The sequence below is a fragment of the Sphaerodactylus townsendi genome, linkage group LG02 (genome assembly GCF_021028975.2).
Source record: "Sphaerodactylus townsendi isolate TG3544 linkage group LG02, MPM_Stown_v2.3, whole genome shotgun sequence".
Taxonomy (NCBI): Eukaryota; Metazoa; Chordata; class Lepidosauria; order Squamata; family Sphaerodactylidae; genus Sphaerodactylus; species Sphaerodactylus townsendi.
The window spans coordinates 31062805-31089770 of NC_059426.1; the positions used below are offsets into that span (position 1 = coordinate 31062805).

At 42.9% G+C, this 26966-nt stretch overlaps 1 protein-coding gene across 1 annotated transcript in view; it reads left to right on the top strand.

The window, feature by feature from the left end:
* The window catches only part of LRP2 (LDL receptor related protein 2), a 224269-nt gene that overhangs the window by 49130 nt on the left and 148173 nt on the right, over nt 1-26966 (top strand). The window contains exons 4-10 of the mRNA XM_048484475.1: nt 796-912; nt 14515-14625; nt 14731-14844; nt 16752-16868; nt 17674-17817; nt 19248-19367; nt 25822-25950. Of these exons, the coding sequence (XP_048340432.1) occupies nt 796-912; nt 14515-14625; nt 14731-14844; nt 16752-16868; nt 17674-17817; nt 19248-19367; nt 25822-25950 (852 nt within the window). The remainder of the gene's footprint in view (nt 1-795; nt 913-14514; nt 14626-14730; nt 14845-16751; nt 16869-17673; nt 17818-19247; nt 19368-25821; nt 25951-26966) is intronic.

Sequence of the window (26966 nt, forward strand, 5' to 3'; positions counted from 1 at the left end):
CTTCAGGGGTCTCACAACTGACTCAGACTGCCTGTAGGTTAAAGTGAATGGAAAGATAAATTGTAATATTCATAGATGCTTTATGGCTGGTGTTACTGAAATAATACCTCTTATACCTATATGCACTGATTTTTAGACTTATGTAAAGTCCGTAATTAAATCTGATCTTTGTCATATCAGAGATCACGTTGTATGACTATAATAAAAAGCCTGCCAAAAAGTTTACAGCCTAAATAAATGCTGACAACTTCAGAAATGGCTGAAAGCTATATGTAAACCAAGCTAGGAAAGGCAGATGAAGATATCAGCCTACAATGACATTTCCACTATCCATTCTGGTGGACACTAACAGTACAAATGTAAGGACACTTTACTGAGAGTAAGGTAGGATTCTGCATAGACCTGTTCAGGGTTGCGATATGAGGACATCTATGGCTGGCCTGAACTTAACCCACGCCAGCTTTCTTTAATGGAGACTGACCTCCCACAATGGAAAGGCTTCGTCACAGGTGGGTGATAATGATGGATTTTATTTGGAGCATTCACACGAGAGATACAAGTATTGAAACTGATCCTTAAAACTCTGTGTCGTTCAAAAGGAGATCTTCACTTAGGTATCTTTATACATATTGTGCTCAATGGGGCTGGGGAGCAGCAGGTGATTTTTAACTTGCATAGAATAAAATAGAATATTTTATGTAATGAAAGGTAGAGGACAGGTAGGTTAGGAAGAGAAGAAGCCTTCTCCCCATGTATAAATGATGCCATTTGAAACGCTGTTTTGTTTTTTTGCAGCTGGACGAACGTGTTCCAGTCGGCAGTTTACATGTTCTAATGGACAGTGTGTCCCAAGTGCGTACAGATGTGATCGGGTGAAAGACTGCGTGGACGGGACAGACGAGAGAGGCTGTCGTGAGTAGTTTTCAATCTCTAGCACTAGATTTGGTTTCATCCCTTCTCCTGTCGGCATGTTAATCAATTTGTAAGATTAAGAGGTTTGTTGATGGACAGAAATGGCCACAATATGCTTTTTGTATTTCATTGCAGATTCTTTCGTGGATTAGTACCAATGCCCTCATAACAGTTACATTGTTTTGAGACTTTATTAACTGCGCTTCTCTTTATGTAGTGGGGTACGGTTTGTGCGAATCCCTGTTTTTCTTTCAAATGTTAAATGGAATGGCTGCAGTTTAACTTAAGCAGTTTAGAGTGACAAAAATACTATACTCGAGATGAAGGAGCTTGGGTATTTAAATGGTTAATTGTTTCTGTAGTATACGTCGTAAATATAGAATTGTGTGTAATAAATTCCAGAAAATTCATGTTCTTCAGCTTGAAAAAAATCATAGAAATCAAATATATCGATTTGGTTGCGGGGTTTTTTCCTTGCTGGTTGATTCAGAAACTGATATGGGAGGTTTGGGCCTTACAGTGAATGTTGATGTGACTATGTAGGATCCAGAGAGCAGAAACATTGAACTTTATGAGTAAAACCATTACGTGGTATCTGTTGTCAACTGCATACAGGCCTCCTTGATGTGCTAGTTGAACGATACCACCCTGTAAGAGAAGGCTAATAGCAGCATAGAACAGAGGCTGCCTTTATTGTACTTTTAAAGTTTGTTCTCCCAACATTCCAAACAAATTGTCATGTTGAAAGCAAATTGAAGTTTTGCTGAAACAGGTTGCTTGGAAGAAGGCTGCTGTTTTCTCAGGCAATATGTAAACTGTCCAAATCCTGTGATGTTCCCTGGCTCTTCTCTCCGGCTGTCCTTCGCTTCAGAGGTTGCTTTCTGTGCTGCTAGCACTTTATCCACCATACCAGTGTTTTTCAAGGAATTCTTGGGTCAGCAGAAATGCTAGGGGCAAGGAAGCAAGTTCTGCAATGGTCAAAAGCCTCTTCAGATGCTGGAGAGAAGTGGGAGGTGAACGATGTCATAGGCCGATTCCCCACGGTCAATTGATCACGTGATACTCATGCAAAATATCAAGGATTCAGGAAGAGCTCCCCACTGCCTGATCGACGAACAAGGATTCATCCCGGTTCTGGCGCTCATTCTCCCCCTTATCCCGCGTCTTTGCCGAACCTGCTTGAAAGTACTACTTTTTCAAAAAAACACGTCTTCGATCCAGTTTGGAGGGGAGGATCGGGGGTCTAATCTTGGTTCAAATTTCCCATGGTGGAGCATGACACAAATGCCTTACAATCAATCAGTGCGTGTGGTGCTGTTCTTGCGAGAGCATGAGAACCAACCAGAAATTTGGGTGGGGGAGACATGCTGACGTGCTGACATCATGACGTGAGCACATTTTTGCAGGAGAGAAAAAAGGTCCCGCCCCAACACGGCACAACAGCCAATCAGGAGAGACCCGCCAAGCCGATTGCGTAGTTGTGGGGATTGTTACATTTCTTGAATCCGAAATAGGCCTAGATGTCTTCACTGGAAACATGCTGCAATGGGGAGGTTGGAACCACGATGAAAAGGTGCAGTTTATTTTCAAACTTGGGTTTGATCTACATTGAATTTCCCAGTTGGGATTTGGCCATAGTATCCAAGCCCAAGTCTGGGATAAAAGTGCCTGGATCTAGTGCAGACAAGTAAAGTCTTGTGAGACATACCTGCTTTTTTAAAATAATCCCCTTTTTATTATATTGGTAAAGTACTTCATAAAGAAATAGTAGGTGGAGCTAGCCAGAAGTCCTCTCTTTTGGATACGTAGAATCATCTTGACAGCTACAATGGGTGGATGTAGCAGCCTCAGAACCAGTAGCAGCTGGAATTGATTGATGGGTGTTATTTATGTAGACTCATAGGGACTCAAGGTGGATTACACAGTGTAAATCAAATACAGTCAACAGCATGGGGCATCCAGTAAAACAGTACAATCAAATACAGCTCCCAAAGGCACCTGGTGAGCTCCCAAAGGCACCTGGTGGGCCACTGCGAGTAGCAGAGAGCTGGACTAGATGGACTTTGGTCTGATCCAGCTGGCTTGTTCTTATGTTCTTATGTTCTTACAATAGAGTTTAGATAGCAGAAACCTGAAAACGAGGAGAAATCTGAAACAGAGCTGAAACAAAGCATAATCATTTAAATGTAACACCTTCAAATGTCCCAGAAATTCTATAGCTACAAGTGTAATCTGATATCTGTCCAGGGGCAGCAAAAGGGCAAGGAATGTAGCAGATTCCCAAAAAGTTCTCTACCGGTAGTATAGCAGGACTGATTGATTTTATTTGAGGCAAAAGCATGTGGATGTTCTGAACAGAGAAGACTGTATTTCAGATGAGCCAATAGCCTTGCGTTTCATTTCACGCTTTACACATGGATTAAAATTTGTGATCACTGCAAAATGAAATATGACTCAGAGGACAAAACAGCAGTAGGGACAGGCGACCTGGAAGGTTTTTTAAATAACACAACTGCCGAGAATCTCAAAATCAGAAAGTATCACTAGTGACTTTAAAAACATGCAAGTGATCATGGGTTGTGTTGTTTGGGCTCGAGGGAACAGCGTAAGTTGTCAGACTGGTCGTATCCATGTTTGGCAATTTCACCTCCAGCTGCTTCAGGTGTTGTGCTTACATAAGATCACTATCTATGGACCTCTGCCTTTCTTTAAAATTTGCAAGAAACAACTTAGTAAAATGTAACTTCAACCGTCATCCTTATTCCTTTTATCCTATCTTTGCAGTGTGCAGCTGCTCTTCTATAACAAAACAGAACTGAAGGATACTATTTAATTGACAGCCCATTAATTTTCATGGCTCACCATGATCATTTCAGTGATTACTGCAGTAACACAATAGTGGGCTGATCTGAGAGGCAAATATGCAAGGAACATATTTGTCTAACTGAGGTTCTTTTGTCTGAGACTACCTGAGTTTAGGGTGGCATTCTTCAAAAGGGGCACTACCTTGAAAAAAAGTCCTGTACACATGGTCATCTCTTATTTCTGAAGTTGGACTCACCCATTGAAAAGTCTTTGAAGGTTATCTTAACTAACAAACAAGTTCAGATAGGAACAGGTGACCCTTTGGTAACACTGGCCTAAGTTATATAGGGCTTTACAAGTAAAAAAACAACAACAGTTTAAGTGTGTTTGGAATTATACAAGAAACTAGTGAAGTTGATTTAAAAATGGTGAAATGGTATTTGAATTTCAAGTCCCAATAAATACTGGATGTTGTGGGTTTTCTGGACTGTGTGGCCATTGTGTGGTAGATCTTGTTCCTAACGTTTTGCCTGCATCTGTGGCTGGCATCTTCAGAGGTGCATCACAGAGGGAAGTCTGTTACACACTGTGTCCAGATGCAGGCGAAACGTTAGGAACAAGATCTACCAGACCACGGCCACATAGCCTGGAAAACCCACAACAACCAGTTAAATCCGGCCGTGAAAGCCTTCCCAATAATAGTTTGCAGGCTGTATTCCTGTTTCTTGCAAATTTTAAAGAAAGGCAGAGGTCCATAGATAGTGATCTTATGTAAGCACAACACCTGAAGCATCTGAAGCAGCATATTGCAGTAATCTAGTCTGGATGCTACAAGGGCATGGATAATTATGGTTGACCACTCTTTATCCAACAAAGCACTTTGGCAGGTATGCCAACCCAAACTGGGGCAAGGCACTTTGCACCACTAATACCACCTAGACACACAGGGTAAGGACTAGATGCAACAGTACCCCAAACTTGATCTTTGGAGGATCGATAGTCCCAACCAGAAAGATTAATAACTTACAGGTGTATTTTCCCCCCTTGACTGGGTTTAGTTTGTTCAGTACTTTACCTGATTCAAATGAAAATGAGAAATAGAGGTAAGTTACCCAAATACTTTACCCAGTTACCCAGGATAGGATTCGCTATCCTGGAGGGCCCAAATAAGGGGAAAAATTTTCCTCCAATTCTTAAAGCGTTTCCGAGTAAAATGCTGGCGCAATTACTGTACGGAGCAGAAATTTGGGGTTGGGACATCGCCACTGTAGGAAAATTGGAAACGGTCCCTGCCATCCTCCACTCCTGCCCCGTTGCTCCGAGTGGAAGTAGGGCTACCTTCCATCAGGACAAGAATCCATGTAAGAATACTTTCGTACTATAAAACCCTGGCAACTCTAAAGTCCAAACAATTAGTAAATCTGAGCTATGGACACAGGATGAGAACAAATAGGTGGGAGGATCAAATTTCTCCTATACTAGCTCTTTATGAAATTCCTGACCTGGAAACTTCATATATGGGACGCTAGCAAAATTCGTGACAGGCTCTATAGTAAAGATGCTCTACAAGACAACAAAGTTGCTGCCACCCAGAAATACTCCCGATGGTTCTCTTGTGTTAAAAAGAACAAATGTTATGCACAATATCTTACAAATCTCAAGGAAGCAAACCTAAGAAAATCATTCACTTCCCTGAGATAGCAGATGTTTAAATCAGAACATTTACTGGGGAGATATGCTAAAATACCAAGAGAGCTAGCTGTATGCAGATGTAATTTAAATCAGAGTGAGGACATAATACACTACACACTTCACTGCTCTTTTTATTCTGCTATCCGCAACAAATATATCAATGATATCCTGTCAGGCCTGACAGGCAGCGAGGAAGAGAAAGTTTGCTTTCTGATGGCTGATGTGTATGCTGAGGTTACATCCAAATTAGCCATATTCATGTTTTTAGCAGCAAAGATCAGAGAAAGTTTAACTGATGTTCAAACCACATAAGCTAAGTTGTATTAAAGGTGGTTAAAGAAAAACCCTTAAAATTACAATCAGACCCTGTTATAATTAAATATATGATATTCCGCTTTGGTAACTTAACATTATAGAACTGTATTGCTTCTGCACTCTATTGCTTGAAAAACTCTTGCAACGTGTTTTATACTTTTGTAAACTGTGGGAAGTAGGGCTTTGGCTGAAGGTTTTTTTTATGTGTGTATGGCCTTTGGCTAATAAACATCGATTGTTGTTGTTACCCAAATACTGGGCAACTTCACTTCATGGCTTTATGTGCACATAAAAAAAATGAGGTGTTACGTAGAGCTGCAGAATTATGTAGCCCAAACGCCAAAGAACGTAGTAAATTGTCTCCCAAACCCAATCCTTCATGTAATAATAGAAACAGTAAAGGGCAGTTTCCCGAGTTTCTATCTGAATATATTGGTTAACAGTATCAAGAACCAGGGAGAGTTCAGAGAAATGAAAAGAGCTGTACTTTCCTGTCCTTTTCTCACAGTGCGGTTCTATGAGATCCAGCCCTCTTTTAAGTCCATTGCAAGTCAACAGACTTCAAAAGTTGTAATTGTGTAATTGTCACAGTAGGTAATCCTGCAGGCTGACCAATGCAATTTTAGAACCAGACCTGGGCTAGAAGCCAGACTAAAATAAGTCTAGATAATTAATGTCAACCAAGAATGTTTGGAATTGAGTAACCACTGATCACTTTCCTTATCCTAAAAGGGAAGATTTGTGATTAGGTTGTAGCCAGAACAGTGCTTTTGAGTCCAATGGGGTGGAGATTCTTTTGAACTGGCCAAATTACCACCTTCTTGAAGTGGGTTGTGCTGACCTCTCTCTCTTAAAGATCTCTCCCTTCCCAAATCTATATGGTCATCTTCCTATTATTACGTGTTATAAGCCATTAATGTCAAGGGGCTACCTTGCAGATGGTAGACTGTAGATCTCTAAGCATATTGTCCATATTCATAAGCTGAAACAGCTGAAACTAATTCAAGCAATCATGGCTATGATTTCTAGACCTATCCTGTACCTGAATTGCATTCACTGCTTGGCATCCAAGTCAAGAGAGAATGTGAGTGATTTTGCATTTCAGTCATAGCATTTAAAACATGAGTCACGGTTAGTGAGGATGCATTTGCCAGTGAAGTGTAAAAAAAGGAAGGGTTCAAAATATTTGATTTCAAAGTTAGGCTTGGTGCGGGTGGGGAATACCATCTCTTCCTCACTTGATGGGGAAATCCCATCTCACCCTCACAATGGACCCCATCTTTATTTGGTGGGGGTGGTCACTGCCATGTTGAGGAGGGAGGACCCCACAAGCAAACTGTGGGGTGGGTCATTCTATTCTGTCCGTGTTTACTTGTTTCCCTCTCACCTACCACTTTCCTCTTTTCTCTCTTTCTTTGGTTCTCCCTCTCCCAATGCCTCTGTTCCTCTTGTTATTTCCCCCCAGTCCCTACTGTTACTCTTTCTTTCTGCATCTCCTATGCCTCCTGAAGCATGCACAAATTCACTCTCTTGTCCACTAACGCACACACACACACACACACACACCCCCGGCCCCATCTCTCTCATAGACTCCGTCGTTAATTTCTGTTTCTTTCTATGTCCTTCTGGTCTCATATGTGCAAACATGCATACTGGGAGGCACTTCTCTCTCTGTGCCCCCTTGCAGGGATGCCGGAGCCGGGGAGGCCACCCTGCTAGCAGCTCTTGGACTCCTCTGCCACCACAACTACTGCTGGGTTCCAAGGGGGTTACGAGCATTGTCTTTGTATATGCAGACAATGCCTTAACAGACCAGGTGCTCAGGAGCAGCAGCAGCAGAAGGCCATTGCTTTCACATCCTGCATGTGAGATCCCAAAGGCACCTGGTGGGCCACTGCGAATAACAGAGAGCTGGACTAGATGGACTCCGGTCTGATCCAGCTGGCTTGTTCTTATGTTGTGTTCTTATGTTCTTAATACATGATGTGGCTTTTGGGGAGGGGTTTTTTTTGGAATTTAACCTCCTGTTTACTTAAAAAAAAACTTTTGGATTTTTCTGCAAACTCAGAGGATCCTGTCAGAGGAAAGTATGCCTCTTATCTGTGGATTTCAGTATCCAGATGCAGGAAGAATTAGATATATGGATATTAGTTTTCTAAAAATTCTACTCTTAATTCAAGACACTGACAATGAAATCTTATAAAATAGCATTAACACAGAAATCTGGTTTCCAGGAACCGTTTGGTTTTTTATTCTGCAATATGTCAAAATCAGTGCCACTAATTTCTCTTTTGCAGGAGGAATGATAAAATTAAAATTCTGGCTGATAAGTTACATAGTCTAAGAGCAGCCAGGTGGGATCACTCCAGGGGTCCATCTGGCCCAGCACCCTGTTTCACACAGTGGCCAACCAAATGCCCTTGGAAAACCTACGAACAGAGCATGGATGCCAAAGCCTGCCCCCTTTTAGCATTGGTATTCAGAGCTATACTGCGTCCGAATGAGAAGATTCCATTTAGTCATCATGGCTCACAGCCATAGATAGACTTGTTCTCCATGAATGTGTCTAATCCCCTTACAAAGCCAACAAAGGTAGTGGCTGTTGCTCCATCCTTCTACAATTTATCAAATGTAAAGCCCTCCCTTTCCACTGCCTCGCAGAGCAGCTGAAACCATTTGGTCTGCTCCGCAGACTTTGAAGGGCCTTATTTTAGCGGGCATCGCTGCAGGCAGGTTTAAATTGCATTGGAGATAGATGCTCTGATTTCTGAATGAGCTGTGATATTTCAGAGGCCAGTCAAACGAAGGCATATTTCAGAGGCCAGTCAACTCAGCAGTTCTACATGTAGTCAGATGGCACAAAGTAGATTCAAAGCTGCAGTCTGTTTCATTGCTAATGAGATTAACAGCAAGAAAATCTACCCATGCAAAGGCTGAGATTCACTTCAAGGTTTCATCTCCAGGCCATTTAATTTAGAGCACTGGAACTGTTTCTGCTTCATAAAAATAACTGTTTTCTTTCCAGTTACGTCAATATCTGGTCATGATTTAAAAGCCTAAGGTTTCTACCCTCCAGAAAAATTATAATTAAAACATTTAAAAAATTAGCAAGGCATAAAGCCTTTGAGAAAGAAAAGCCATCCTTCTAGAAATCATGGTGGTACTTTTGTTAGATTTTTTTCCCGTTTGCCATTTTGATAGGAGGGGCTTTTTCAAACATTCGTTTCATTGCTCTTTTTTAACAACACGTAACCTGAACTTTATCTTCCTCCCTCTTGCAACTTAAGCTCTGAAATACCAGTTGTTTAGAAGATGCAGCATGTTACCACATCACTATACAAGTTTAAGTAGAGAGTATCTTACTGGCTTTGAAAATTGTAATTTTTATCTCCATGCAGACTGATTGATCTTGCAATTGCTGATCCCTGTATCTTATTGTTTCTACAGACCAGCACTTCTAAAATCAAAGGAGTAGTAAGGAGTCCAGCAACACACTTTTAAGCAGATGTACTCCTTTCTAAGTCCAATGATGTCAATTGGGTTAACTGTTATAAGAGAGCCATCTTAAGGAAATGTACTCAGAATCCTACGTGTGTCTGTTCAGTGGGACTTATTCCCAGGAAAATGTTGTTAGGATTGCACTGCAATACAGCAGCTATGACTTAGTATTTCCTTTGCTTCTATGGAATGCTACTGTGTAGAAAAAAATCTGTGTCAAAAAGAACTGAAGCAGAACACCAAATGGTGTTTCTCTCTCTCTCTCTCTCTCTCTCTCTCTCTGCTCCTTGTCTTCTGCTGCATTTTTTTCCCTCCATGATTAAGGCCCATTCCGCACAGGCCAATAAACGTGGGTTAAGGGACGATTAAAAAAAACTTCACGTTTGTGGGAAGTGAGAATTCGCATTGCGAATCCACACCCCTAAAAAAGGTGGAGTCATGTCCGTATTATTTTCCCCAAACCAGGTTTATCAAGAATCGCACTATCCATGAGTCTTTTGAAAAACCTCAGGTTGCAGCCACTTATGAGTGAATGGCTGAGCAGGAGGCGCTTTATTTGGCTGTGCTTTCCTTTTTAAAAAAAAATTCCCGACTTACATCTGCGTAGCCACACAGGTGCAAATGGTCTGTGAGGGTTCATTTGTGCATGCCTGCATAGCTACTCGTCGGTGGGAGGTAAATAAAAAAAAAAGACGCCCCTTTGCACGGCAACCCGCATTGTTTCATGGGCTCCAATCGCTGCCTGCATGGATACATGCGAACGCGCAAACAGGAAAGCAGGTTCCTTTACCCCGACTGTGACCTACTATATATTTGCTGCATGGAGAGGGCCTCTGTGAACCACTAGATTAATTTTGTATTTTATTGCATTTGTCTCCTGTTGTGAGAATCCTTTGGGTGACTCCATCAGCTGTGTGTATAAGTGCTGTCAAGTTGCTTCCGATTCATAGCAACACTATGAATCAGTGACCTCCAAAATGTCCTAGTGTTAACAGAGTTCCTCAGACCTTGCAAATCTAGGGCTGTGGCTTCCTTTATAGAGTCAATCCATCACTTGTTATGTCTTCCTCTTTTTCTGCTGCCTCCAACTTTTCCTAGCATTATTGCCTTTTCCAGTGAGTTTTGCTTCTCATAATATGGCCAGTGTATGATAGTTTAGTTATTTTAGCTTCTGTGGAGGGTTCAGGCTTGATTTGATCTAAGAAGTTAATCATTAGTCATTCTTTAAAAAATAAAATAATATGTCTTACCCCGGTATGATGTACAGAATGCCTTTCCATCATCCATCATGTTTTATTTTAATACGAGGCAGGTCAGTCCCTGGAGCATATGAAATTAGTGAAGAAGAAAGATTCTGCCCTGGAAATTTGAGAATGCTTTTTACATACATTTAGGAAGAATATGGACTGACAGGCTTGGGACGCACTGTGTTTGTTTCCTCCTCTAGTGCGAACCTCAGTTTCCTCCTGACTTTACAATGAATTTGGCAGATATAACAGCCTACAAATTAAATGCTAATTTATTACATTCCCCCTTGTACTTTGGGTAGCCAATTTGCTTAAATCTCCCCCCCCCCCAAATCTTCTTATGAATGGCAACACATATTGTATTACAAAATTAAATAAATATTCTTTTTTTAAAAAAAAAACTGTTTTTAAAACAATTGAAAAAGGCTGTTGCAGGGTGATCTGGGGCATATGACGCCAGGACCCCCCCCCCCACCACCGCCCGTCAGTTTTGTTCAAAGCTACCTTGATTTCCCCTGAGCTTAATCCTACAGAGAAATTTGTACACTTCAGCAAAACATGGGGAATACCGCAGCCTTGACGCCCTAATTCTGGACATGCGGTTTTTAAAATTATATCAAACAGTTATTAAATCAGCACCATCTGGAAGTTTATAATCGTTGATTGTCTGTGGGATCACACATTTAACCAAATATCTTTAATGGAGAGAGAATATTACAGTTGATGGTTTTTGGCTGTTGGTCATGAATTGACTTGCAGTACGCTCTCCTGGCTTCCAGCATGGAAAGTATAGTTCCTATAACCCCCAGTTGCACCAGGTTGAAAACCTGCTGGAGAATGTACATTTCTACAGCATCCTCAAGTGTGCATGTGGCTCTCTTCAGCAGCTGTCACAAATTTGTCAGGAGCAATCTCATTTAGCCCTAATGACCTGCTGTCCCTGATAATTATCGTGGTATTGGCTCCTACGGTTCTGTTGTTGTTGCTTACTGACAGGTAATTAAAAACACCGCCACAAAGGTCGATCCCCCCCCCCCCGCAGTGAAACAAAAAAGCAACGTTGAGCTTTTTAAACAAAATCTGAACTGAAAAATTCTAAAATGATCCCTTCTCCCACAGCTGAATTAACTACAAGCACGTTTCTCACAAACCAAACGAAATGTATAGGTTGACGGATTAGGCAGTTCTGTGACCAAAAACATTTTGCTGCAGAATTTAAAGAATTTAAATTTAAAATCCTTAGATAACCACCAAGGAAAATCTCTGCAGAGGAAAGCAATAGCAAACCACTTCAGTTTCTCAGTTGCGTTGAAAGCCCTTTGCTGGGGTTGCTGTAAATCGGCTATGATTTGATGGTACTTTACCCACATGGAATAAATGTTATGTCAGCAAATTTTCATAATACAGCGAAACCTCGGTTTTCGTTGGTAATCCGTCCGAAAAGATTCCATGAAAACCGAAACTGATGAAAACCGAGGCAAACTTTTCCATAGGAATCAATGTAAATCCAATTATTCCGTTCTAGGCACTCCAAAAAACATACCAAAAAACACATTTTTTTGGCAAATAAACATATTGTTTAATGCTGAAAACAGTAACAAACAATAACACTAGGACCAGCTTCAGAGCCAGTGGACCAGTGTCGCACCAGAAAGCTGTCCAAAGAGGTCTGTTTCTGATGCCTCTTTAAGATTTGTCTGAAATGGGGCAAGACATTGTCATTTAACAAGTTGTAGACACGGCCTGCAACGGCTCTGTCCAGGTGATTTTTCTCCACCACCCCCTGCACCTTACTGCAAATCGATGAAAACTGAGGCAAATCGATGAAAACCGAGACAAATTTTTCACTGAAAAAATCGATGAAAACCAAAACTGATGAAAACCGAAGGCAATGAAAACCGAGGTTCCACTGTACAAGCAAGTTTCTTACAAAACAAACCAAATGTGTAGGTTGACGCAGTTCTGCGACCAAAGACATTTTACTGCAGAATTGAAAGAGTTTAAGTTTAAAATCCTTAGATAGCCACCAAGGAAAGTCTCTGCGGAGGAAGGCAATGGCAAACCACTTCAGCTTCTCAATTGTGTAGAAAGCCCTTCGCTGGGGTTGCCGTAAGTCAGCTATGATTTGATGGTACTTTACACACATGGAATAAATGTTACGTCAGCAAATTTTCATAATGTTATTTGTAATAGGGCTAAATGCTGTAGGGTATGGTGCACAAAGAAGAAATTTCTGTTCAGATAGGGTCCTCCTCTGATTGTCCCTAGAGGGTACTCAAATGGCCTTGGTCCTATATGCTCTGTTCCCCGCCTCTCCAACTTCCTCAAGATGAACATACATGTTTTCACTGGAGGGATTTACAGTGACCTCCTAAGCACAGCTGCATTCTTCTAAGTCCATTGTAGTCTGTGAGTTCAGAATTATGTTGTTGTTGTTATTATTATTATTATTATTATTATTATTATTTATTTATTTATTTATTTATTTATTTATTTATTTATTTATTTATTATTTATTCCACTTTTATACCGCCCTCCCCCGAAGGGCTCAGGGCGGTTTACAGCATAAAATACATATAAGTGACTAAACAGAATGAAATGCTAAAACTCACCGCAGCCAATATTTTCAAAGCTCTCTAAATATAGCTATGGCTCTGAAACGTACATATTAAGATGGCACTGAAATTCACATGAATTACATATGTACGTTTCAGAGCCATAGCTATATTTAGAGAGCTTTGAAAATATTGGCTGCGGTGAGTTTTCCAGGCTGTGTGGGCCATGGTATCATACACACAACCCGGAAAACCCACCACAACCAGTTGAATCTGGTCGTGAAAGCCTTCGACAATACTTTGAAAATATTGTCTTTTATGGTGTCTATCTTGTTGTGATGTGTCTTAGCTGAAGCAACCTGTAGAATAATAATCTGTTACCTGTCTGAAAAATATTGGAGTATACCTCTCTTCCATAATGAAAAATTAACACTTAACTAAATTATTGAGGCTATGCAGTTATGACATAGATTTCTCATTCCCATATGTCAACTTATTACCTGCAATCTAGCAACTTCAGTCCATTATACACACAGTACTACGTGCAACATGGTATGCCCCCTTCCACTGTATACGTATTCACTAAAGTGAATGTGGCATGCTTTACAGCAAATTGAGAACTCACTACCTGTCTCATTGTTAGAGCTGGGCACTAAATCCTGCATTACACTGGAATAAAAGGCTCAGGAAAGCAGTGAATGGAAACCTGAAAGACAAATAGAAATCCTGTCAGAAGAACTATGGCCCTTTTTAACCTTTCACAGGGGTTTTTGGTACACTCATGTCAGAGAATGTTAGTAGCATCTTGTTCTCATTAAATTGAGTGTGCAGATAACTTAATGCAATGGGACAAGGGTAATTTTTCTCCACATTGTGGCCATTAACCTCTATATGAGTAAAGCATGCCACATTCACTTTAGTGAATACGTATACAGTGGAAGAGGGGCATACCATGTTGCACGTAGTACTGTGTGTATAATGGACTGGAGTTGCTAGATTGCAGGTAATAAGTTGACATATGGGAATGAGAAATCTGTGACCCTGACACAGAGAAAGTTAGTTATGCCTGGATCTTGCTGAGTTTGCTAGGATAAGTTGCTTACCTAAGTCCCCTTGATTTCCGCCTCATTTAAGCCAGTGTCTGTGACAAAAATCTGTACCAGTTACCAGATGAACTAGGTTTGAAGGGAAGGAGGCATCAGTGGTGAGTCGAGCGGGATTATTTGGGCAACAGCAGCAGTGACTTAAATATAACAGATAATCTGCTACCTGCGTAACAGCGGCTTATAAGCATGTACTGCAGAAAGACCGGTTGATGGATTGACAGTCCAAAAGAGTAGCGAAGAAACGGTTGAAAGACTGATTTCGGAATAGGTCAATTCCATCGTTTTCATAAAGCAGTTGCAATAATGATGCCGAATCCAGTAAGATGATGCCATCTATTGTCTGTCTACCTGGCGCTTTAGAAGAAATAACTTTTCTCCTTGCAGAGTATCCAGCGTGTGATCAGCTGACTTGTTCCAACGGAGCGTGCTTTAATGCAAGCCAACATTGTGATGGCAAAGTGGACTGCAGAGATGCTTCTGACGAGACCAACTGCAGTAAGTGCTGCATTTTCACTCTCCAGAACCATTGCGACCCATGCATTGACAGATGCGTGGAATTTTGTTCCTAGAACGTGCTCATGTCTTATTCCTTCTTTTCAGCGCATGGCTGCACTAACACCCAGTTTCAATGCGCGAATGGAGAATGTATCCCTCGAGCCTTTGTTTGTGACCATGACGATGACTGTGGAGACAGGAGCGATGAACACTCTTGCAGTATGGTGGCTTTCACTTGGGTTCCTTTCACTTCTTTTCAGTCTGCCCCCAAACTGTCCTAGAATACCAGGACCATTTAACTCAGAAGTTCTCAGGTAGACAGACAGTAGAGAGCCAGCGTGGTGAAGTGGCTAAGAGCAGGTGGCCTCTAATCTGGAGAGCTGGGTTTGATTCCCTGCACTGCCACTTGAGCTGTGGATGCTTATCTGGGTAACCAGATTAGCTTGTGCACTCCAACACATGCCAGCTGGGCAGTGGTGGGATCCAAAATTTTTAGTAACAGGTTCCCATGGTGGTGGGATTCAAACTGTGGCGTAGCGCCAATGAGGCTGGGCGGGGCACAACGGGGGCATGGCCGGGCATTCCGGGGGCGGGGCATTCCTGGGCAGGGCTGTGGCAAGGATGCAGCCGCTGCGCCGGTCCTTGGGTGGGAAACGAATGTACGCAGGCGCAGGCTGCCACGCACGCCGGTGCACCTCCTGCTAGACTGCTTCAAGTTCTGCGCACTACTGCTGAGAGGAGGGGCGTAACTAAGGCAAAAATCACGTGGCAATTAGTAACCCCCTCTCGGCACACACAAATAATTAGTAACCTACTCTCGGGGACCTGTGAGAACCTACTGGATCCCACCTCTGCAGCTGGGTGACCTTGGGCTAGTCACAGTTCTTCGGAGCGCTCTCAGCCCCACCCACCTCACAGGGTGTTTGTTCGGGGGGGGGGAAGGGAAAGGAGATTGGAAGCCCCTTTGAGTCCTTACAGGAGAGAAAGTGGGGGGGAATATAAAACCAAACTCCTCTCCCTCTTCTTCCTTTCTTGCATTTTTTTTCTCCTGGTCAGCCATTTAAAACTTTGAATGTTATTTACCTGTCATATGCACAGGAGAGCACTTTCAAGATCTGTTTTGATGTGTATGAATTTCTGCCAGCCACTCGCGCACTGTGGCTACGCTTGAAAATGGTCAAGCTTCAGTAGCTGTTAAATAGGAAATTAATTTAACTACTTGATTTATAAACTGCTCTCCTCCCAGCAAGCGGGGCTCAGAGCAGTGTACAACAACGTGTACAATTTAAAAATACAATTAGATATTCAAAATTTAAAATTACAATTCCTGCAGAATGGCACCCATCCCCTGTTAACCTTGAGGGTAGGGTTAATAATAAATATAAAATCAGTAAGAACATGAAACATAATAGAACGTCAAAAAATATTAAAAATTGAGAAGGACATAAAAGAGGAGTGGCTGGCAAGATGGATATCTTTGCTGTCCTCAACCATGGATCTGGCAGAATGACTCCCATCTTACAGGCTCTGTGGATCTATGGTAGGTCCCACAGGGCCGAGGTCTCATTGGACAGGGCATTCCACCCAGTCAGGGCCAGAGCTATATTGAGTTAATTTGCACATGGACCGTTGTGGACAGGTACAGTCATATCTCGGTTTTCGTCTGTAATCCGTCTGGATTACAGTGTCGAAAACCGAAACCGACGAAAACCAAGGATACGCCATTTGCGCAGGCGCAACGCAAACAGCGTAGCAATTTACGCAAACGGCGTAGCAATTTACGCAAAAGTTGCCGACGAAATCCGAGGTGGCCTACGAAAACTGAAGGCAACAAACGGCTGGATCCCATCGGCGAACACCGAAACCAACTATTTCCGAAGGCGAGGAAAACCGAGGTATGACTGTATTCTAACTGAATGTTGTTGCTCTGAACCTAACAAATCCTAGATGAGGAGACATGGGCTTCTCCACTATAATAAGGTCAAGCCTGTTTTCAGGGAATGCAGGTTCCATTAATGTCATATGGTTGTGTTTCCATGCTCAGCTGCTGAGGGCTTGAAAGAGAGCTAAAAAGTTGGCATTGTGACTTTGGTAATAGGCACAGGTGTGTTTTTTTTCTTCTTCAGCATATGCATCCTGCAAAGGGAATTTCTTCACTTGCCCAAGTGGACGCTGCATTCATCAGAGCTGGATCTGTGATGGAGACGATGACTGCGAAGATAATGCTGATGAGATCGGATGTGGTAAAGAATGAAATGTCATGTTACAAATAAGATCTTATTTAATTTTCTAGTGGAGCTTTTAGAACACGGCTTAGCAAACATCCGACATTCTTCCAGTGTTGTTGTCTTCCTCCAAGGTCCCTTCCGCACATGTAGAGTAATACACTTTCAATCCACTTTCAGTGCACTTTCCAGCTGTATTTTACTATGCGGAATAGCAAAATCCACTTGCAAACAATTGTGAAAATGGATTGAAAGTGCATTATTTGGCATGTGCAGAAGGGGCCCAAGTGATTTCATATATTTACTATCTGCATTATTTTTTTGCCTTTTTGTTTCTAAATGTGGTAATTCAAAGCAACAGGATGAAACTGGGCTATGTCTTTGCCGTGTATGGTTGCATGTTCTTTCTTTGGGACTTCAAGTAGTCCCTAACAAGAGGGGGGCGGGCAGAAAACTCAAGATTTTGCACCAGGCTACATTTTCCCTAGATACACCTCTGCAACATGACCTGTTATTCCTAATTAATCAATTTAATTTGCCTCATAAAATACATAAAATATCAGCAACATTTGTGGTAATTTTTCATGGCTATCATGTCACCTCTTAACCTTCTCTTCACCAAACTAAACATACCCAGCTCCCTAAGTCTCTCCTCATAGGTCATGGATTCTAGACCTTTTACCATTTTGGCTGCCCTCCTCTGGACCTGTTCCAGAGCTCAAGGAGAGGCTGAGAAACTTAGGCTGTCTGCTGTAATCTGTAATTAGAGTTAATGAAATTCTGTTTGAGAAGAGCGCTCAGTGATTTTCTTTCTGTTCTTTAGAAAGTGGTCATCGAGACTGCTACCCAGGTGAATGGGCCTGCCCTGTATCAGGGCAATGTATGCCAATTGGCAAATTCTGCGATGGGACTCCAGACTGTTCTGGTGGAGAAGATGAAACAAACATAACAGCAGGCAGACACTGCAGTGAGTATGAAACATCAGAATGGCCACGTGAGCCACTCTTAAATGCCTTTGAGATCCCCACATTGAAAACAGGAAAAGCATGGCGAGAATAAACCAGACAATTGTCACAACCCTAGTGGCAAAATGTTGATGAGCTTGCATGAATAGGGTCTCATTGTGTAATTCTTCCCATACACAGTGGAACCTCGGTTTTCATTGCCTTTGGTTTTCATCGGTTTCGGTTTTCATCGATTTTTTCAGTGAAAGATTTGTCTCGGTTTGCATCAATTTGCAGTAAGGTGCAGGGGGCTGTGAAGAAAAATCACCTGGTTGTGGTTTTCATCGATTTTTTCAGTGAAAGATTTGTCTCGGTTTTCATTAATTTGCCTCGGTTTTCATCGATTTGCAGTAAGGTGCAGGGGTTTGTGGAGAAAAATCACCCGGACAAAGCCATGTCTACAACTTGTTTAATGACAATGTCTCCCCATTTCAGACAAATCTTAAAGAGGCATCAGAAACAGACCTCTTTGGACAGCTTTCTGGTGCGACATTGGCTCTGAAGCTGGTCCTAGTGTTATTGTTTGTTACTGTTTTCAGCATTAAACACTATGTTTATTTGCCAAAAAATGTGTTTTTGGTATGTTTTTTGGAGTGCCTAGAACGGATTTGGAGTGCCTAGAACGGATTAATTGGATTTACATTGATTCCTATGGAGAAGTTTGCCTCGGTTTTCATCGGTTTCAGTTTTCATCGATTCTTTTTGGAAGGATTACCAATGAAAACTGAGGTTCCGCTGTATGTGTAGAATTAGAGAATCTGTTTTCTAAAAAAAATTGTTCTAAGTATTTCAAGTTTTGTTACCAGGTAGTAAAGTGCATTGTCTGATATGCTATCTGGACCACCAAATTCCCAGTTCCTGTGCCTAACAGTGGAGTTCTGATCACCCTTCTTACCCTCCTTGACTTCAGTCGACTGGTTAACTCTGGACTGCAGTTCTTGAGATTGGCTGTGGTCGCAGGGTTGGGATTGCTTAGTGAGGAGAGTGTCTGACTCAGTCCCGCAGATTTGTGGTTCAGGAAGTGGTAGGGATTGCCACTAGTTGGATCCAAGCTGTCCCCCAAAGGCAATGCCAGAGAGGCTCAGCTTAGATCTGGCTGGAGGTGTCACAGGAAGAAGCAATAAATACATTTTGTTTGGATTGTCCTGTCTGTTGGCTGAACTGCTGCAGGACTCATGATGCAAAGTTGCCTGATTTTCCAGTGATGCCTTGACATTTGAGGTACACTGAGATTGCTTGATTGTAAGCTTCATGCTGTCACAGTGATTGTGTGCTTGGAGTCCACACGAGTACAGTCATGTTGGCTGAAACCGTAATTGTGTATCTTAGTCCTCTGATTCAAACTGTAGCTGTTCTGCCACAGTAGGATTCAAACTGTGTATTCTTTTTGCAGACATTTCTCGCTGCGCAGCCTTGAGTTGCCAATACCGTTGTCACTCTTCCCCTTCTGGAGGCACATGCTATTGCCCTGCAGGATACGTAATCAGCATCAATGACAGTCGGACCTGCATCGGTGAGTGGAGAACATTGGGATATTGATTGCTGTCTCTAAACCTTTTCCTGCAGTTCTTAAGGATGTTATACAGGCAGCCCAATCCAAGGGGGGACGGGGCTGAAATTGATTCAGGAAGTGGTGCAGGCTCATGCCAACACATTTGCCCACCTCGCTGGTGTATGTGCCTCCTATGCCAGTGGAGGGACAAATGAGGTGGGGGCGGGTGCTGCAGAGCTGTGTGGCACCTGATCCAAAAGAGGCTGCCTGGCCCAGAGCTGCGCCGGTATAACTGCAGACACCAGCATAGCTAGGGGTAGGCTAGGGGCGTTCCTGGGGGCTTTCGGACAGCGAATGCCCCTGATGTAGGCCTCTGACTTATACCACCTGAAAGGGTGGCCTGAGTCAATTTTCATTAATGGGGGCTATGCAGACAGTAGGAGATTTTCCAGATTTTGCTGCCTTCTCTATGGGTATTAAGGAAAATGTTCCAGTTGTTAAAGAGAGAATGCATGCTTGATGTCATGAGTTTATAATCTTTATATTTTATAATTATTTTATAATATATTTTATAACGTTAGAATGTTCACGTTGTGTTTATGTGTACCATTACCAGGTCAATAATTCCCGTAATTGTACTCTGAAACTTTGACCCAAGGGCCAGTCCCGGTGGAGCAAATTTCTGTTCAGTATGAATGCTGTGAAGCTGAAAATTGGGAGTCAGTAAAACTTTGGGTAGAACTGAGATTCAGAGTCACTGAAACTGTAAAAGAAACATCTTAAGTTCCTTGAGCTGTTTTTCATTTCTTGTTAAGGCAGATGATGCATGTTAATTAAATTTTGTTTTTTTGACCAGCAGTCAGGAGCTATTTTTCTGGGGAGTTGAATTTTTCACCTGCAAAAAAATTCAAGAACTCTTAGGTTGGATTCAGACATCACAAACAATCAGGAGTTTTATGATTTGCCCAACCCTCCTTCCCGCATCATGGCCCACTGAGATTGAAAACAAAAGTCTTCCACTAATTCTGACTGCAAGTGTCTTAACAAATTAAAACTATATTCTATCTCTGATAAAGATGTTAGTATGGTCAGTTGAGTTGCAGCGGTTGAGAAAATTGTATGCTTACGCATTAGAAGATAGTCCCAAATAAATTTGAGAATTATTGTTTATTTTAATGTTCTGCCTGTCAAAGCCATTATTTTATGCATTATGGAACATGGTATTTTGATACAAGAGTGTTTATAGTTCATTGAATGACTATCATCAAATATTCAAGTAGATGTGGTAGTGGGGAGGAAGCAGGGCTATGTAGGCACTAGGACCCAGGAGGAGCATTCTACAACAAAGAAGGTCTAGCACAGGGGTAGGGAACCAATTGGCCATGCTGGCAGGGGCTGATGGGAATTGTAGTTCCTGAACATCTGGAGAGCCGCAGGTTCCCTACCCCTGGTCTAGCATGTTGAGTTCTGTGGTGGAGGAATATGCAATTACTAACATCTTTTTATGAAGCAGAGTATAGCTGTTTTTCCAATAATCAGAATTCTAAACCTGGTTAAGAGAGCCATCCTGGTTAAGGTCGTCTCAGAATCCTACTCAAGTCTGCTCAGTGGGGCATAATCCCAGGATAGTGTTCTTTGGATGGTACTGTAAGAACTCCTCCAACCAAAAAACAGACACATCAGTTTTTAAGGCACCCCATTTGGATGCCACAGAGAAATGGAATTTGATTAAAAACTTGCATCTTCAATATTGGAACCCCATGCAAAGAGAGGGGGAATAGTATGCAGAAGCCCAGCATGCCCACTGTGAAACAAACTCCAATTTCATTCATTCATTCATTCATTCATTCATTCATTCATTCATTCATTCATTCATTCATTCATTCATTCATTCATTCATTCATTCATTCATTCATTCATTGGATTTATTAGCCGCCCTCCCCCGGAGGGCTCAGAAGGAAGAATTGACTCTTGAAAGTTGATACCCTGGAAATCTTGATCTTCAAGGTACTACTGGACTCAAATCAGACTGCAGTTTGTTTGTGAAGTCTGGGTGGAACCATGATGTCAGAGGAAGAGGATTTTCTCCCTGACATGAGCTTTCTATGTTCAGAGTGGTGTTTTAGTGGAGCACTCGACTACGGGTGCCCCGGTCTGACGTGGTATAACCCAGACAGGGTTATTGTCTCTGTGAAAGCTGGGTCCTGGTTTGCTCTTGTGTTTGCCTTAGCTAGAGAGCAGTGGAAAAGTAACTTGGCTGCAAAGTGATCCAGTTTCTGCTGGCCTCATGTTTATTGAGGTGAGGTGTTTAATCTGCTAATGCCAAAAGCTGAGTCCAAATTAGCGGCAGTAATCTGCTGGTTTCTCTGTGTCTTTGGATAAGAGACAGTCTGGCTTCAGGGAAGATGTCTGAAGACAAGCTGTTAGGCTATTTGCTTTGCTTTCAAACAGCTGCAACTACCCAGAAATTTGTTTTTGACCTTGTGATAAAAATGCAATAATTTAGAAGTTTGACTAGACACACCCATTCCAGTTAGACGGAATGCCCAAGGAATATCATGGAGCTGTTTACCTAGTGCAGTGATGGCGAACCTTTTCGAGACCAAGTGCCCAAACTGCAACCCAAACCCCACTTATTTATCGCGAAGTGCCAACACGGCAATTTAACCTGAATACTAAGGTTTTAGTTTAGAAAAAACGGTTGGCTCCAAGTCGCCCGTTATGTGGAAGTAAGCTTGGTAATAGTCGGTAGCTTTGCATTGAAGCAACCGTGCAACACTTGGAATGGGTGAGTCACAATCCTAGGAGGGTTTACTCAGAAGCAAGCCCCATTGTTGCACCTCTCTAGCATCTTTGCCTCCTCTGTCTTTGCCCCCTGGAGCACAGGCACCAGGCTCGCCAGCCCTCCCTCTCCCTGCTCACCAAGATGCATGCATGTCGTGTCCAGCGGCCCAGGTCAGCCAAGATGTTTGTGTGGGGAAAATTTTCTGCCCCCGCATGACGAACTCTGTGCGCGTGTGCCCACAGAGAGGCCTCTGAGTGCCACCTCTGGCACGTGTGCCATACGTTCGCCACCACTGGCCTAGTGGCCTCTGTCGCTGGAAGAAAGGCTGTTTTCATAAATCACAAAAGTCAAGCCGAGCTGCTCTGTTTAGCATACACTTGCCTGGATTTTATTTGATGAAATCAGCAGTCTTCATGCCCAGGATTAGACTGGGTAAGCTCTTGAATAGTATGGAGATAAAATTTATTTAGATTTCTTTCCCCATCAGTCACAGGGGCTCTGGGAAGATTCTCGGAAATTTTCTTCCTTACTGCACAATAAGCCAGTGTAACCTTCCTTGCCCCATCTCTGAATACATGCCAATAACTTTTTTGGAACTGAAAGGAAAGGAAGCAAACAAGCTTGCTTCCTCTTCAACATGACATCCCTGCAAATATTTAAACATTATAGCCATGTTTAAATATTTGGAGGGATGTCATGTTGAAGATGGAGTCAACTTGTTTTCTGCTGCTCCAGAGACTACAAGGAGTAATGGATTCAAAATGCAGGGAAAGAGATTCCACCTAAACATTAGGAAGAACTTTCTGACTGCCAGGGCTGTTCAACAGTGGAATACACTGCCTGAGAGCAGCAGTGGCGTAGGAGGTTAAGAGCTCATGTGTCTAATCTGGAGGAACCGGGTGTGATTCTCAGCTCTGCCACCTGAGCTGTGGAGGCTTATCTGGGGAATTCAGATTAGCCTGTACACTCCCACACACACCAGCTGGGTGACCTTGGGCTAGTGCAGCTTCTTGGAGCTCTCTCAGCCCCACCCACCTCACAGGGTGGGGAAGGGCAAGGAGATTGTGAGCCCCTTTGAGTCTCCTGCAGGAGAGAAAGGGGGGATATAAATCCAAACTCTTCTTCTTCCTCAGTGCTGGGGAGTCTCCTTCTTCAGAGGTTTTTAAACAGAGGCTGGATGGCCATCTGCCAAGGGTGCTTTGATTTGTGTATTCCTGCATGGCAGGGGATTGGACTTGATGGCCCTTGTAGCCTCTTCCAACTCTTCGATTCTAAGCAAGCAAGAGGAGAATGAAAAATGACTGCGGAAATGGATTCATCTTCATTTTGTGTGTGTTTTGGATCTGTTTATTTTTAAAGAACCAACTGAACTCCTTATTAAATTCTTTCTACCTTGAGCCGGTGTGGCATAGTGGTTAACAGCAGCGGACACAGGTTCAATTCCCGTCTCTCCCACATGAAGAAGAAGAAGAAGAAGAAGAAGAAGAAGAAGAGTTTGGATTTATATCCCCCCTTTCTCTCCTGCAGGAGACTCAAAGGGGCTCACAATCTCCTTGCCCTTCCCCCTCACAACAAACACCCTGTGAGGTAGGTGGGGCTGAGAGAGCTCCAAGAAGCTGTGACTAGCCCAAGGTCACCCAGCTGGCGTGTGTGGGAGTGCACAGGCTAATCTGAATTCCCCAGATAAGCCTCCACAGCTCAGGTGGCAGAGCTGGGAATCAAACCCGGTTCCTCCAGAGTAGATACACGAGCTCTTAACCTCCTACGCCACTGCTGCTCCTGCTGATTGATCTTGGGCCAGTTGCAGAACTCAGAACTCTCAGAACTCTTGTCAGCCCACACGAAGGCAGGCAATGGCAAACACCTCTGAGCCTCTCTTGTCTCCAAAACCACACAGAGTTACTGTAGGTCAGCTGTGTCTTGTTGGCCCTGCGCCTCACAAACTTAGCTGCCATTGCACAGCACAGTAAATTCAGATACATCCATTTCTTTTTCAAATGGGTACGGCTGGGAGAGGTTAAGTGGTGCTCAGGGCAACCCTCTTTTTCTTAGCTGTGGAAGAATCTGGATTTCTGAACCTGAATTGGAAACTACTTCAAAGCCTAACGTTAGCATCTAGCTCAATGATGGCGAACCTTTCCGAGATCGAGTGCCCAAATTGCAACCAAAAACCCACTTATTTATCGCAAAGTGCCAACACGGCAATTTAACCTGAATACTGAGGTTTTAATTTAGAAAAAACAGTTGGCTCCGAGACACACATTACTCAGGAGTAAACTTAGTGAAGCAACCGTGCAACGCTTCAAATGGGTGAATCACGATCCTAGGAGGGTTTACGCAGAAGCAAGCCCCATTGCCAGCAACCAAGCTTACTCCCAGGAAAAAGATAATGTCCAGGCCAGCCTAGATGTGTGTGTGTGTGTGTGTGGGGGGGAGTGATTTCCCATCCCCCTACCACATGTTTGCGAGTCCCCACAGAAAGGGCTGTGAGTGCCACCTCTGGCACCCGTCCCATAGGTTCGCCACCACTGATCTAGCTCATGCAATTACTGCGGTGTGTAAAACTGGTGCAACACAAGGGCTGTGTTTTGCAAAGGTGATATCAGTCCATGGGCAGTTTAAGGTAAACTGAACCTTTTTGGAACTATGTTGAAGAAGTGGGTGGTGGTGCTGCTGCTGCTGCTACGTGAGCCTGTCACTCTTAGAGGCAAAGTAGAGGTTATCACAGCCGTTGATCTGATCTGTCATTTTAGATGCCACTTAGAGAAGAATGATGCCATTTTAGAGAAGCATTTGGCCATTTAAAATTGCTGCAAGAGCCTGAGTCCACAGCACAGTCGGACCAGGAAATCTTGTGTGCCCGCCATGCGTTTTTGGCACTTTGGATCTTTGCAGCATTTTTAAACAGCCAACTTCTTCCTTAAAATGGCACCAGCGGCTACGGGTTGGACACATACCACAGTAACATCTAATTTGGCTTTTAAACTTAGCATTCTATTCCCTGAGTTTACTCCTTCTCCCAGGTTTGGTGTATGTTTCTGTCCAGTAAATATAAAGATCACAGGAGATTTGTGACTTCATCCACCATTTCCTGGATCATCTTTGTTCTAGAATCCTCTGCTTGGGTCCTGGTGCCCACCGAGTTCTGTCCCCAAGGCCCTGGGACCCAAGCAGAGAATTCTAGAACAAAGATAGTCCAGGAAATGGCGGATGAAGTCACAAGTCTCCTTGTCATCTTTATGCTGAAAAGGGTATAGGCAAGTGCTTCTCTGTATTTGTGAGGAGAATATGTGAATAAATAGAACATGGCACAATCTGGTGGAGGGTCTCCCAAGTTTCTGAAAGAAAGGGAGGCGGGGGGGGGGGGGTTGCTATCAAATCACAGCTGACTCATTGTCTAAGAAAACATGATATTGGTATGTTTTATGTATGCATCTGAATGTGAACTGAGAGTAAACAATGGCCATAGGCTGGCCTAGCAAAGAATTATCCTGTGGCTCATTGGATTGGATTTCATAACAAAGCAATGGTGGTGGGTGAGATTTTATGAATGATATCTTACAGAAAAACCAAGGGAAGTCTTTGTTTAGTTTTTGAAAAGGAAAACCAGCATTGGTGAAGACTCTGCACGATGGAAAACGATTCATTCCCTTAGGATAAGTGTGTGTAACCCTTTTCACTCTTTTCCAGATTTCGACGATTGCAAGATGTGGGGTGTCTGTGACCAAAGATGTGAAGATCGTGTTGGTCACCATCAGTGTCACTGCGCAGAAGGATACGTCCTTGAGCATCACCGCCACTGCCGAGCCAATACCTCATGTAAATCAGTAGCTCTAGAAGCTGGATTTTCCTCCAGCGATACCTTGAAAGCTCCCATTATCTTGTCAGACTGCAGCTGGTTAAAAGGAAGGCCAATTATATGCTTATGATGAATAGAATGCCCTTGAGTATATTGCAGGCAGGCTTAAAACCTTCAGTGTCTCCCAGAGTTCTGTCGTCACTGCCTTTTCCTTTCATCTTTTGGTTCCAGCCAAGTGTTGCTACCCTGAAATCCTGAGCAATACAAGCAGAACCACACCAGGGAAGGCTACTGCTCTGCCTCCTCCCCCCGCCCACCCCACACCACTTACACAGCATTTTTCACCTCCTGAAATCACACTCCTTCAGACCAGTGGACCCGAAGGTTTAGTGAAAGGGGCAAATTGGGATTTTAAAGTGGGAGTGGATGACGGGTGGTATCAGTAAAAGTTACTTTCTCATCCACCACAAATGGAAAAACCAATCTGTCGGGGAAACTGCTGCAATAGCAGTTGAATGGTGCTCTAGGATCCAAACCAGTTTTCCTGTCGAACTGGCTTCCATTGGTTTGCTTAAAGGGGATGGTATAACTTTACATTAGTCGATTATGGCAGTGATCAAAGTCTGCCCCAAGTTAAGCACTTCTAAGCAACATTGACTTCAGTGTGAAAGACCGAAGCATGATTATAACAGCACCATTGAAGTGAATGGGATTTAAAAATGCTTAATCGGGAAAGGATTGTAACATGTTAAAATGAAATTAATAATTTCTCCTTTGCCTTTTTTTAAAATATTCATTAGTTATCAGTAGTGCTGTAAGGGAATTTAATAGCATTATCCTAAATGCGTTATACCCTGCCAGTCCCATTAATTTTGCTGGGTTTAGAAGGCAGTAATTCTGCTTAGGGTGGCCTTAGATGGTAATGTATACTTCAGATGTGACGCCACATCTGAGTATGTAATGTCCAGGGTGGGGATTTGTGGGGGTGGGGTGGAAGTAGGCTTTTTCCCAAAGACTTTTTTCCCCCAGTTGTTCT